Source organism: Xenopus tropicalis, chromosome 7 (assembly GCF_000004195.4).
Source record: "Xenopus tropicalis strain Nigerian chromosome 7, UCB_Xtro_10.0, whole genome shotgun sequence".
In the NCBI taxonomy this organism is placed as follows: domain Eukaryota; kingdom Metazoa; phylum Chordata; class Amphibia; order Anura; family Pipidae; genus Xenopus; species Xenopus tropicalis.
The window spans coordinates 99,992,439-100,007,093 of record NC_030683.2 but is presented as its reverse complement, the minus strand read 5'-3'; the positions used below and the strand labels follow the sequence as shown (position 1 = coordinate 100,007,093).

General features: G+C 36.7%; 1 protein-coding gene across 10 annotated transcripts in view; it reads right to left on the bottom strand.

Annotated features, from left to right (window-relative positions):
• Positions 1 to 13,584, bottom strand: part of camta1 (calmodulin binding transcription activator 1) — a 1,176,955-nt gene extending 1,163,371 nt beyond the window's left edge. For 7 of the 10 annotated variants that reach the window (XM_031905360.1, XM_031905359.1, XM_031905362.1 and 4 more), the window contains exons 1-2: positions 12,672 to 13,584; positions 5,486 to 5,604 (exon numbers count right to left, since the gene is read on the bottom strand). In XM_031905360.1, the coding sequence (XP_031761220.1) occupies positions 5,486 to 5,604; positions 12,672 to 12,735 (183 nt within the window). In that variant the 5' untranslated portion in view covers positions 12,736 to 13,584. The remainder of the gene's footprint in view (positions 1 to 5,485; positions 5,605 to 12,671) is intronic. The other 3 variants (XM_031905371.1, XM_031905365.1, XM_031905366.1) reach the window with 1 other exon arrangement.
• Between the last annotated feature and the right edge of the window lie 1,071 nt (positions 13,585 to 14,655).

Here is a 14,655-nt window from a genome sequence, read left to right as displayed (position 1 = left end):
GTACAGCAAAGCCGCTGTTTTATAACCACATTGATTTTACCTTTGAAGTAATAATAAAAAATGCTACAGGTAATTTATGCTCTGTCCTGTATTTCTCTCTTAAAAGTGGTACAAGTTGCTCATAAAAAAATAGACAGACTGGAATATGTAAGTACATGGTACCACTGGGGCAGACAAATGACCGCCTGTGTGGCTCATTAGTGACATCAGCTTTACATCACTTGGAACAGAAGTCAGAGCTAAAAAGATGAAACATATGGGTTGTCAAAATGGAAATCAGCAATAGCAACTTTGCAAGAACAAATTCACATACAACCTGTAATTCTTAATTTTATATCAGGCTTTATAAATAAGCTCTGATTAAATAGTAAAAATTTGGGAGACTACACGTTGAATATAGATTCTACTTATTAAATATTGATTTTAACGTCAAAAATCTCTCATTTAGTAAATCTCCGAGACGACTCTGTAATATAATATATGTTTTTAGAGAGAAATGACAAGATTCAGAACAAATGGCTTTATATCTGTGTTTGTGTGAATATATTTGTTTTCCACATTGATATCAAACTATATGTAAAAATAAGAATCAACAACCACCTTACTTTTTGCTGTTAGCATACCACAGGAAAGTCTAACATGTAGCTATATTTAATAAGCTTCAAATACCAGCATTACAGGCCAGCCATAGGCTGAAAAGTATAGTGAAGGACATTTTGCTTTGTACTATATACAAATATAAATAAAACATATTTGTATTTAGCAGTTATTATCAAAGTTAATTTTCAATGAGAGTCCATTATTCAGTCCTTTTTTTTTCCCTTTATTGGAAACGGATGTAATAAGTTGGCAGAGCAGCAGTTACAGGAGCAGAATGAATTGCTGTCCTTGGTTTAGCATGCAGCTTTATAAATAATCACTTGATTATGATTCATAGCAATGACAACTGTTAATCAGCACCAGGTTAATAGAGATTGGTATCTTTAAATGGAACTGCCAGAGTTGTACTAGAAAACCCCTTGAACTTTTCGAAGTGTTTTCTGCCTCATCAGCTCGTGTAAAGTACCTGAAATAGCTAGGCAAGGTTTATTAGCCAGTAAAATGGCTTTTTTTTTAAAAAAAAAAAAACAAAACATTTTCAGAACCACAATACTAGCAAGATGTTTATTTATTAGAAAGTGTTAAAATAACAGAACCCTAGTTTCCCAAGAAAATCTTGTAGACTTCTATTTTGCAGTAATGCTTTTTTGAACGTTATAGGAAGATAACACTAGATAGAAGCAGCCCAAGCTATTTGCCTGGAACTGTATTTTAGCCTTGGCGTTTCAATAGTATGCCCATGACCACAAATTATTTTGAATAAATAAAGTAAGAATATAATCAACAAAAACTAATGTGGTACACAGGACAGATCCCTATTCATCAATCTTCCAGCATAAAACAAATATATTATTAGTACAGGTATCGGACCCCTTATCCGGAAACCCGTTATCCAGAAAGCTCCGAATTACGGAAAGCCTGTCTCCCATAGACTCCATTATAATCAAATAATTCAGAATTTTAAAACTGATTTCCTTTTTCTATGTAGAAATAAAACGGTACATTGGAATTGATCCCAACTAAGATATAAATAATCCTTATTGGATGCAAAACAATCCTATTGGGTTTAATTAATGTTTTATTGATTTTTTAGTAGACTTAAGGTGTTGAGATCCAAATTACGGAAAGACCCCTTATCCGGAATACCCTTGGTCCCGAGCATTCTGGATAATGGGTCCTATACCTGTATATATACTAAATATATTATTAGTAATAGAGCATGGCAAACATCTTAGCTAGCTCATGTGTAAGTGATCTTTTGCCAAAATTATAGTGAAACACCTGCATTGTTGTTCCCCTAAATTTCAGAACCACTTCAATAATGTATCTTTATTAACAATATAGATACAAAGTTTCTCAGGGAACTATGAGTGCTTATTACAGCTAATTAGAAAACACATGACTTTCTCCTGGTATGCCCCCAATGACAACATGCCATAACTCCTAGTCTGAAATGACAACATATTAGAGGACTATGTGCAAATAAAGAAGGATTACAATTGCAAGATAAAGAATAGCATCTTAAGAAATGTTAAATGACAATAAATAATTGAAGAAAAACAAGTAATTATGAACTCAAAAACCTCCACAAAACATTCAAAAGAAGACCAAAATAAACTGGAAAATCAAATTTGCGTATTCAAATTACATATTTACAAATTAAATAATTTTCATCATCGGTAAACAAAAAATTGTTGCGTTTAGTTACCTACAGCTTCAAAGTCCCATAACACAAGTTTTACCAAAGATTTGCCCAAATCCTGTAAAAATGCTGGGATTCAGTCACATCCACAGCCGTGTCCTGAATCCAGTGCATCCCCACAATAAAACAAACAAAAAAAAAACCACAACTATGAATGATACTTGTAAAATAATCCATAAAAAGCAAGGAATCTTGATAACAAAGACTGAACGAGACCTAAAAACAAAGACCTGGCTAAAAGTACCAAACTGTGTCTTTATTGGAAAAGGAAAGCAAAAATTAAATACAGGTTTTCGAGAGTCAGTACATATTTGATAGAAATGTAACATTAATTCTCTTTCAAGGTGAAGCTCATTTGGGAATAAATTGCCCATTGTTGCCAGATCATCATCAGTCACTACTTGTTTTACTGTAACCTTGACATTTCCCCCCTACAGTAAAGAAAAGAAAAGAAAGGACAAACTGGAATTTGTGTTATTTTGTACTGTCACTAAGCAACAGAACAGCTCAGTGCTTATACCATTAGAGGCAACAGTGACATGAATAGCTAGAAATATATGTTAACTCTGTATAGTACATTATAAAAATTGCTCTAACCTTTAAATAAGTGTGCACCCCTTTACATAATTTAAGACAGGACAAAGTGAAAATTCTTTTGGCCCATGATTTATTTAAGGCTCCCAGCTTCTAATACTTTACAGTAGGAAACAGTCAACACATAATTAAATAGTATAATGAAAGATTGTACTTATTTCACCAAATAAGCACACAAACTTCAGATATTATATATATATGTACGGTATAGACGTTCAAAAGATACTACTACTTTGTCCGCTAAGTTTCCCTATTCACAATAATTTCCTGCTAACAGTTTTTTAGTCAAATATCACAAATTTCAATTTCTGGAACTTGAATTTTTTAAGATAAATTCTGAAAGTTCATATACAAGACAATGAGAGTTGTATTGGCAAAATGTCATGATTAATTTGAAATCTGGTAGAAAATGTTGGATAGAATGTGATTTAAGAGAGATAATTTTGTCACTGCTACTCAAATATAATTTAACTGGTGCCACTGATTTCAGTTGCATTGTTTTGATGATAGTCATGAATTAATCTGTGACTCCAGTTTACAAAAATAAAAACACTTAATATATACCTACTTAAAAAAAAATTGTCTTACAGCTTAAAAAAAGACAACATATAGCAAAGGTTTTAAACTGGATAAAAGTATAACAAAAATAAATCAATTTGTTTTTTGTGGGCCTAATTATGAATATATATGAATATAATATTCATACCTCACACTCCTGTACTAGTCACCGCTCACCCAAAACACCTAGTTTCTCATAAAAATTCAGCTTCCAAAATATACATGAGACTACAGTAGGTCAATTTATTTAAAGGTGAATAGCTTTCTCTTAAAATTCATGAACACAGCTATTAAAAGGAGAAATTTAATTTTTTTTCCACCTCACAAATCTTGAAAAAAGTCCAGTATGCCTCTCCCAGACTTTAATGTTTATTGGTGTAACCACGGCTGCATAAAATGAAGGGACACGAAGCAGCATATACAGTATTGTTAGAGAGAGCACTTAGATGCAAGACAATCCACCGGATAAAAGAGGGACAATGTATACTGCTGCAGTTGCAAATTTTAACATTGCAGTCAACAGCAAATAATGTCCATGCATTGCAACAAAACAGTGTAACCTGTCAGACGCACGTTACATAAAACTATTTTTAACAAACATGCAGGAAACGGCTGTGGTTCTTAGGAAAGTCTGGTGAGGTGGAAAGGTAACAACCACAGCTTAACTACCCAAGGAAATTAAAGGAGAAGGAAAGGTAAAAAACTAAGTAAGCTTGATCAGAAAGGTCTATGTAAATACAGCCATAAGCGCTCACAGAAATGCTGCGCTGAGTCCTCTATCAAAAGAAACAGGATTTCTTGTCTCCTTTTTTGGGAACACGTTCTTCGGTATCATACTTCAATCTGCTCAGTCCCCCCTCCCATAAGAATGCATAAGAACTCACTTCCCCCACCCTTAGGAATGTGTGATCTGAGCTTCCAATTAATACCTGCAAAATGCAAGAAGCTCCAAATTAATAACTGTAGAACCTGGGCTGAATACAGCTAATTGAATATGTGCTAACTCCCAATGAATAATTTGCCTAAAAATGCTGTACATTACATCCTTGGCTATGTAGTAGGTGAGATGTATAATAGTCCTACGGCAGTGAACACACATGCCTTTCAAAGATATCTCCAATAAATCACCTTTTTAAGGAGGGAAAAAACATGATCAGCTACTAATGTTTTTACAGCAATAAGCTTTATTTTGCAAGGTGTTGTTACCCTTTAACTGAAAATACCCTTTTATTGTTAGTGGAACTAATGGAAAAATTTTGCATGCAGCCTAATTTCTTATATGGAATACACACAGGGATGCTTGTTACTAACTTTCAGTTGAGCTTCATGTTGGGCTCATGCTCCTAAACATTAGCTGAGAAAACGGAGATCTGCCAACGCTTCCCATGCCTGACACAGCAGAATAAGATGAATGTAGTAGTGACATAACTACTGTTGCCATGAAAACAAAAATTTTTCATGGCATAGTGAATAAAAATAAAGGTAACATCATGGATACCAGAGACCAAACACAGGTTACGTGCTTGAAACATAGATATACATTTGAAGCTGTAAAAAAAGTTATTCATTAAAGACATACAATGTTTAATCCTCCAAACCGCAATGTTTCCAGACTTTTCTTTTAAGATAGAAGGTCCCTTTAAAGCAGGCAAGCAAAAATTCCATACATTTATAATGACCTTTATAGGTCAAGGCTCCACATTTCAAAACATCATCCCTCTGGCATTCTTATGTATCAGTTTTACAAATGGATGCCAAGTGTCAGAGATTTGCTTCACTGCATCTTGTCCTACAGTAGGGATTTCTCTGTGTTTCAGATTATTATTATCCAAACAAACCAACAAAATCATGCAGAGTATATTTGGTCTTTTGGTACCACCAAGCTTAAAAATATAGTGAATACTACTGCAATAACACAGAAAACCTTAAACCATTAAAAATAGTAAAAAATAAAAATGTACTTTATGATAAACCCTCTTCAGAATAAGCAATTTCAGCCTGAAGGTGGGTAGCAGTAAATTAATTAAATACCTCATTGGTGTTCCAACGATGCCGCTCTTTAGGTAAACTTGAACATTTTGGTAGACATTCAAGCAGCTTCTTGGGCAAAAAGATCTTTACATGACTGCCATTGCTGTTTCCATGATCATCTGACAAGAGAAATCACGAACAAATAAATTCAGTAAATACTGCATAAAATCATAAATTAGTATTTTTAGGCAGGCCCTCCATACATGGGAAGTTAAGTCACTGCTTATTTATAATGACTTATTTTTATTACCCCAAAGGCCCCACCCTGGGGTTTGAATGTGTCAGAACACAAGTGAAAATGAGTCTGGATGCTGAGAGTTGCAGTCATTCCAGAATTAATGACTATTCTGCTACTAATTAAATAATCAGTAGCTCACCACCAATAACTATCAAATACAAACAATGTTACTGAATGCAAGGATACCCCTCTTTCAGAGCAGCAGGTGAAAACGTATATTTTGGTGCAAGATTATCTCTATTGAATGCAAAATTACCAAAACTTTTCGTTCACATTGCTGTATTTATGAACATATTAATATCCAATCTTCCTTTACCAATCACACAAATTTCCAAGTATTCTTACTCAAATATTACCTACGGCAACAGGGATACTAAGATATTATCTTATATTTCAAGTTACCACCTAAAGTAGAAATGCAGCGAGAAAATAAAACAATTCTCTGAATTAAAGACCCTCAGACTTGCAACCCGGACCCTCAACGCCATCCAGCCTGTAGCTGCTCTGTGCACAACTCAACCTGCTGGCCACCATAAATCAGAAAATACATCATCTTAGGGAGAAGGGGAAGATGAAGCTACCTACCCAAACCTGTAAAATATTTTTGTGGGTAACCCAGAGGTCCCACAGCAACGGCATAACAGTACTTCTGGCAAAATGTGGGGAATTTGTAAAATAGACCTCAAGGTTTTATATATTATCAAGTCAACAGTGCTGTCCAAGCTTTACCGTCAGGCCAGGTCCATAATAGAACAGGCAGATAAGAAAGGTGCTCAACTTTTGTTGCAGAGGAACATGATGTGAGCTGCCACTGGTGAAACTGACTTCTTGCATAATTGCATGAAAATGCCCCCTCCTCTATTTCTGCTCAGTTATGTGAGAAGTCAGTTTTACCTGCATTAATTCGCATGGGGAGCAACCTAAAAGGTATTTTCAGGTACTCTGTTGCCTTGGAGATTTATCGCTTCCCGCAGTCAAAGTTCTCCATCTACCATTGCCCTCAGGGGGTATTGGCAAACTGGAAGATTTGTCACCCACAGTAAATATGTGCTATTCTCTCAAAAACCCCCATTTTTAATCGGTGCAAGGCAGTACAGGCAGTTTTGCCCAGAGAAGTGCATAGTGTAACACTGAGGTGCTATCAGCACAGACAAGTGAATCATGAGCATTTTTATGTAGGTGGGCTACTGGGTGGGGGTGAGGGGGTCTGACATCACTCCAACTTGCAGTGCAGCAGTAAAGAGAAACTGAAGCTTATCACAGCACAAGGCTCAAAACACTTGTAAAAGAAAATGGCTTGCCTCATGTCCAATTTCAGAATGAAATAGAAAAAAAAATGCTGTTTGTCCTTTTTGAAAAATGGATTTTAGTACAGGTATAGGACCCATTATCCAGAATGCTCGGGACCAAGGGTTTTTCAGATAAGGGGTCTTTCTGTAATTTGGATCTTCATACCTCAAGTCTACTAAAAAAAAAAAAATATTAATTAAACCCAATAGGATTATTTGCATCCAATAAGGATTAATTATATCTTAGTTGGGATCAAGTACAAGGTACTGTAACAGGATTCTGGTAGGAAAAGTGCTATTAAATGGTGTATTAAAAAAACACAAAAACCAACAACATGTTTTGCCATGACAGAATCCCTTTAAGATTCATTTTTTTGTAAAGGGTTTAACAGAAAGTTATATAATTTTTATATTTTGTATAAAGTATGCATCTGCCCCAGACCTGCCTATTAGATCACTTGTTAAAAAAGCAAATATACCTGTGTCCTTCTGCAAGCACAGCACATACTTCTACCAGCTTCAGTAATAAAAGTCCTATTACGCAAGTTAGGTGGCGCTGGCTGGAAGGGGATGGAGAGAAAACTGCATAAAAATGCTTTATGATTACTGAATTAAAACATTTGTATGAGGTTGTCTACTGTATTATAAGACATTTTGCAATTTGTTTCTTTTGTTTGTTTCTGTTTATGAATTATTTAATATACTGTACTGCAGCTTCCCATGTTTGCATTGAATCTATTTTCTGGTTACTAGGCTTACTTCCCTTGGCAAACAGTTGGGAAAATCAGCATGGAAGATGAATAGGAGAAGGCCTCAACAAAAAGAGAAGCAATAAATCATAAGAATACCAACAACCAGACAGCATTTTAAATTGCAAGCTGGAGAGGCGCAGAAGGAGGCAAATAATTCAATATCCATAATAAATTTTAAAACAATGCTACCTGAAAAGTTGCTAAGAATTATATTATAGAAATGCATGCCAGACTCGAAAAAAAATCCACATATATGGAAAAGTCAAGGTTATTAAAAAGAATAAAAAAGTCTGTACAGTTTGATTTCAGCACATTACTCCAAAGCAATGCTCTCTATTACAGATACTCAGGGTATCGCTAAAGATGAATTAGTGCAGGATAAAAATCAACTGTGGCAGCCATCAGTTTGTCCTTTTAATGCCAGCCTAAGGGCACAGAGCGATTGCCAGCATTTTGCTGCCCACTCAACTCAATCTTCTGGTTCAATCAGTGAATCTAAGATTTGTAATCTCAAAACACTATAGAGGAGCTACATACGTATCAATACCAGGGTCACTTATCAGTAAGTTTAGGAATGTGCCAGCATGGGCAAATTTTTTTTTCTTTTTTCAAGCCAAGTCCTAGTGGCCACTTTCTATCTTAGACATTTTTGACATTGTCATTTTGGATAAAGCTGCATTTCTTATTTCTGTGAAATCATTCGAAAGATTGAAGCTTTAGAGAGATATTTTTTTTACCTAAAAACAGGATTTTTCCTCCTCTTTATTTAGCTTGAATATTTCCGAAAGCCATGAGAACCTCAGAGGCCCCACATTAATTACAAACAATATGAAATCCCTGGTAATTTTATGGGCTTCTTCATGGTCCCTGCACTTTATAATCCCAAAGGAGCCAACATGGATCATAAAATTTTACAGCGCACCATACCAAATCAAAAATTATCTTTGTCATCCACAAGTTTTTTTGGGAAGTTTTCAAATTCAGGCTGCAGACTGATTTCTAAGCTTAAAGGAACAATACACATTGGATATAAACGTACAACAGTTATAGGTTGAATATAATGAAAATAAATGTATAAAGACACATCAGAACCAATAACATATATTACAAGCTACTAAATCCATAAAGTAGTTGCAACACAGTAACTGTAACAAATGGCCACTAAATGCTCAACTAAACCAAAGAAAGGTATTTTCTTTTCTAGACATATGTTTTACCATAAAAATGAAGACCATTTATTTTTGCAAGTTCTTGTAAGCAGGGCCCCTGATCCTATTCTGTTCTGTATATCACATTTAAATAAATGACGATTTACTGCTTTAAACCCAGCAATTAAAAGCAAAAAACAGAAACTTAATAAAGAAAGCAGAATACCCTTTACAATATAAATAGTAACAAAAAACTCAAGTTTACTATTTCTTCAGAGACTAAGAAAATCTTGAGCTCTCTGGGACAACAACTGATGGTAACAATGTCTGCAAAGCGCTGCATAAACATGGTGGTAATATAAATTAAAAAAAAACAACAAAAGACAACAAAAAAAAAAAAAAATAGTAACACTCATGCGACAAGCACCATAAAGGCTAGAACAATTCCATGTATGCTCTTAAGTTTTTATACTCCAAGTTCTCTCTAATACAGGATTATCAAATATATGTCCCAAGACATTTGATTTGTAATAGAAAAAGTCACACTCACAAGGCTACAGTTTACAAAATTAACACTGTATTTATTATATCTAACTAAATGAGAAATTAAAAGCTGTACTGCTTTCGTCAGTAAAGTGGTTCAATCTTCCCTGACAGACTTTAGAAATGCTCAACTTCAAACACCTTTGTTCTTTTCTTACTTATATGTTTACATATTTTTAATATGTAGTCTACCCAAAAACGACGTATAAAGTGGGTCTTCATGATCCTAAAATAGAAAAATATTTTTAAAATTGATTTATGTTATTGATCCTTAACCGATTAATTGTTCAAAAAGCAGATTTTTACACTTTATATGGGCCCCCCTCTGAAAAGAGTAAAGGTAACTCAAGACATAATTCATCCTTTGTTCACACCTTAACCACGATGTGATATAATGCGTTACATTAAAGGACAAAATATATGTAGCCACTAGAGAAGCCTGATATTAGAGATGCAAAAAATGTAGTAGTGTAATGAGAATCACTGTTTAACAACGTTCTGCCTTTAGCCAGTTCTGCAGCATAAGGGGATTCCCAAGTTACTATTCAGCACCTTGGATAGCAACCAGAAAAGTGTGCCTGAAACGATTTCTAGAGTATATGTTTACTTTGAGGATAATTCAAAGCATCTGTATTTCTATTTAAACACGTTAACCTTTATATTCCAGGAAAGGATTTTATGTTTGCGTTTAAAAGAAAATTGATATCAGACTACAAAAGATACAACTTAGTTTTCTTAATTTAAATGCCAAATTCCTTTTTATCTTTTGGAGACAAGGGTGGGAGACACTGGCTATTAAAAGGTCTCACCATATTTACAAAGCACTGGGTGGAACAAAGATTTACCTCTTAGATAAGGTAAACAAGAATTGTTTCCACAAACGTAAATGTATACAGTGTCAATATTTTCATCCCCTATGTACATGCAAATCACTATCCATTTTTAAGGCTTTTTTTTTACAGTAATGTCTCTAGGAACTAAACTATAAAGGCAATGTGTGCTACAAGACTGTCACAGTATACATATGCCTTCAAACTATATGTCTGGTATATATGTTTACATTTTTAACTAATAACATTATATAATATTAAGAGATGCCAGTTTCTCATAAAATACAATCTATTGAAATGTCACCTTTAACAATGCTAAACACCATCAACTAGGCCAGACACAGCTTTGTACTATAAAGAACATCAACAAGAACCCAGATCAAAAGTCCACATATTGCCATTTGCTTGACTCCTGCGCACTACAAACTTTCATTGCATTAAATCTGGGAAACGGGTCTATAGTCACTCTAAACTATGAGCTGATAACATGAGCGAGTAAGTGCAAATGGCTATATAAAAATGCCAAGACAAACTGTAATTCAAATATAAATGAAGAACCTATATGAGTCAAATATGTCAACCAGTGACGACTTACATAATTAAGTCAATATGTACTCGCACCCACAATTTTATAAATATTCTATGAACTACCTATGCTTACATCCCAAACACTGCTATGTGTACAGCTTTACATTTGGTTTTTAAAAACTTTAAACCCCTCTATCCCCCAAATGGTCAAGCAACCCAATACTAGCCATTGCTAACATCAGGTATTTAATGAAGCCATTTTAAATTGTAAAAGCACATCTTTTAAAAACAATGGGGTCGAGGTATAAAATAACCAATATTTAGTGTTCAATCTATTGATCAGTGAGATGGTAACACTTATCACTTTTTAAACAAAACCTAGAAGCGAGAACAAAATGAAATTAATGCAACAAGAGACGGTAAAACCTAGAAAAATCACAACCCTCCTGAAACAAAGTAAATTGGTACTTTCACCTGAAATCTCTAAAAAGCTTTCCTCAGCAGCCATGAAAAGAAATTAGATTATCCTTTTCACAAACATACTATGATTACATAGATTGTAGAATGTAAACCAAACCAGAACATTAGAGAAATACTCACAGGAAAGAATTAAAAAAATCATGAGAACATGTCAATTTCCTGTTTAAAATTGTGACATCAATTAATATGACACACCAATTAAAATTATATTTTGTACTATCTAAAGTTAAAATGCAAATGTGCCATTTTTCAGTAAAGTCAAAGCATTTGGAAAAAAAAATAATCAGCATGTCTGTATGGAAAATGTCTTGACAGTGCATCACTACCCCCTTGTGGATTTTAAATATATTAAGTGATACCCATGTTTAGCCAAGCAATATATTAATACAAAAAAAAAAAAAAAACACCCAATCAGCTTTATGAAAGTTTCAGCTACAAATTAATGTGGAAATATCTGAACTATAAATCTCTGAAAGCCCCTTTACCTAAAGAAAAAAATGGGGAAAAAATAGGGGGTGTTTTGCATTCAATAAAAATGTGGCACTTTCTTATAGTTAATAAGATCTTAAGCCAATCATCTTTAAATACTTTTAGCCAATATCTAGCCATTGCTTTAGTACTGCATTCAGTGAAAATATACAAGATTAAGAATCAAAGTGCTTTAAGTCAACATGTTTTGAATAATATACATTACAGGAAGATAGCTCTTATACATTATTGGGCCATTTACTAGAGGAATAAACTTTTTTAAGTATTTAATAAGTGGCCATACACTATTCAGAATCTAGCCATCACAACTTTTTTACAGGATCATATTGCCAACTTTGAGCAACTGTCTAAAGGCATTTCCACCTGCCCTGAGAAAGCATGTTCAATAATAATAATAATTTAGAATACAGCAAGAGAAACCTTCTAAAAGACTATAGTCAGGTCTTTATTCTAATACAGATTAGCTCTGCCCTATGGCTACAGCAAGAACAATCTTTTTGGGAGGTTGCGCGTGCCCACTGAGCTGTTTGAGAGCAGGAAAACTTCATGATAACTGGGCATAGTGGAAAGTTTGCTGTGCACCCAAGCTTCCCACTGATCCTCTGTCTAGCAATCCTGAGAGAGGAAAGTGCACGCCAGATGAGCTTCTCCCAGTTCGGAAAGGGGGGAAACTCCAGCTGTTCTTGGACTACAACTCCTGTAGTGGCATGCTGGGAATTGTAGTTAAAAAAACAACAGCTTGCAAGTGCCAGTTTGCAGATCTCTTGTGTGACACAACAGTAATGGGAGGAGATGCATGGCTGTCAGATGGAAAATCCCCATGCCGCCACCACCACCACCATGTGCCCCCACCTCCCCAGTCACCTGGAGCTCCCTGTGCCCCATTTACCATACTTTCCAGTAGTCTGTCTCCTGGGCTGGTTGTTGAGTGATCCTTCCACGAGGTTATTCATTGAAATGACGAGGTGCTTGCTCCTTGCTTGCCAACAACTAGTCACAGGCGGCTTGTTTCCATTTGTGGGAGCCAAGGAAACATGTCAGCACCCACCCCTCCCTGATCCCTTTCTAATGTAGGGGGAAAAAAACCCCGAAAGAGTCCCCCCCTCCCTTTCCCAAGGTGCCCAAAAGTGGGATATAGCAAAATGGTGGTAAGGGCTGGTAGTAAGGGGAAGCAGGGGAGTTTGTGTGCGAGGGGCAAAGGGAACGGGGAAAGGACAGTGTGAGGAGTAGGGAGAGGGGACCCGTGTCCTATACAAGTGAAAGGAGCTCCTCTCAGCAAAAGTGTGCCCACTCCTCCTCCTCCGCCTCCTCGGCCGCCGCCGCTGCCTTGTGCGCCCCACTCCGCCGCTGCCTTTCCAGCTCCACACCCCTCCCCTTCCCCACCTCCTCCTCCACCTCCCAGCCGCTCCTCTCCTAATTCATCCCGTGTGGGTACGCTCGCTTTCTCTTTCCCCTCTTGGCGACTCTCCCTCACCGACGTCCACCCCGAAGCAGAACAGAGAAGCTCAAGAAGAAATCCAACCCTCACAAACACACACAACTGGAAGCCAAGCGTCCGCTCTCTTTACCTTCCGGCTTGTTTTCGGCAGCCATTTCCCCTCCGTGCGCCACATCCTCCTCCTCCTCGCGACCGGTATTGGAGAAAAAAAAAAAAAAAAAAAAGAAGAAGAAGAAAAAAAAAAAAGGGAAAGTGGAAAGCGCGACCCCTAAAGGCGCTCGGGAGGGAGGGAAAGGAGGCGCACACACACAAGGGTAATCCCGGAACACAAGCCCACAAGCAGCCAGCCACTAAGCTTGCTTGGCAGATCTCTCAGCCAATCAAAGCCCTTACATTTTTTTTCCCGCGACGTCAGAACATAGGAGGGCTGTTTGAAAGAAAAAAAAACCCATTGTCGATTGGTGTAGACTTTCACTATGCCCCCGCCTTTAACGCGTGTCTTATTGGCTGGAAAGGCAGCCGTCCCCCCCAAACAAATAATTTGATTGGCGGACTAGGTACGGAGCACGAATACGATAACCAATCAAGTGCGAGGAGAAGAAATAATACTTTTTTCACTGGACGCGACCTAAAAAAAAAGCTGTTTGGAGGAGGGGACTTCGAGGGCCGCTCGGCCAACTGCTGGGCTCATTGATTTCTGAAAGGGCGGGGAGTAGTGGCAGTGCGTCATGGCTGCTACCTCATGGAGATTTTTACACGTGAAGTGTTCTGAGGTCGGGCTGTCCGCTCTGCACCTGGCGGAGACCATTGTGAATAGGTAGACGGCGTGCAGGCCGACCTCTAAAGTTATTTCACAAACTCTGTTTATTTGTAAGCGTTTTATGGCCGTACCTGCTGTACAATCTAAATATCTGCTGGCTTGTGTGTATGCTGAGAGCTGGCTCCTACACGGAGCAGAATAGAACGTATATATTAGGGTGGCGGCGCTCAGCAACAAAACATTCCATTTAAACAGAAATGAGTGGCGCTTTACACCGTGCTAAACTTCCTACTCAGGCCTTGCTCAAATGCAGATGGTGTGCTCCGCGGATTTATAAGGGGGATATACAATGACGGGGGTTTTCATCTTGAATTAATTCTATGAAATAGTGTTAACCCTAATAAACTCAGGTAGAGAATGAAAAGTCAGTGGCAGGAAGTCATGGACAATTTATAATCAGTATCCATTAGTATTAAAGGAGACATATTCTATAAAAGTTATGAATGTACCAGTGAATTATACTCCTCTAGATATAGAAGGATTGTGCTTAAAAAAAGTTGTATTTCAGACTGATTTATTGAGAAATTCCACAAAAACCCCTCTAGCCCCTCCCATCTGTTCCACTTCCTGCTGGCTGAATTATCTGGATGAGCTGGGGAGCCATACACTGCACTG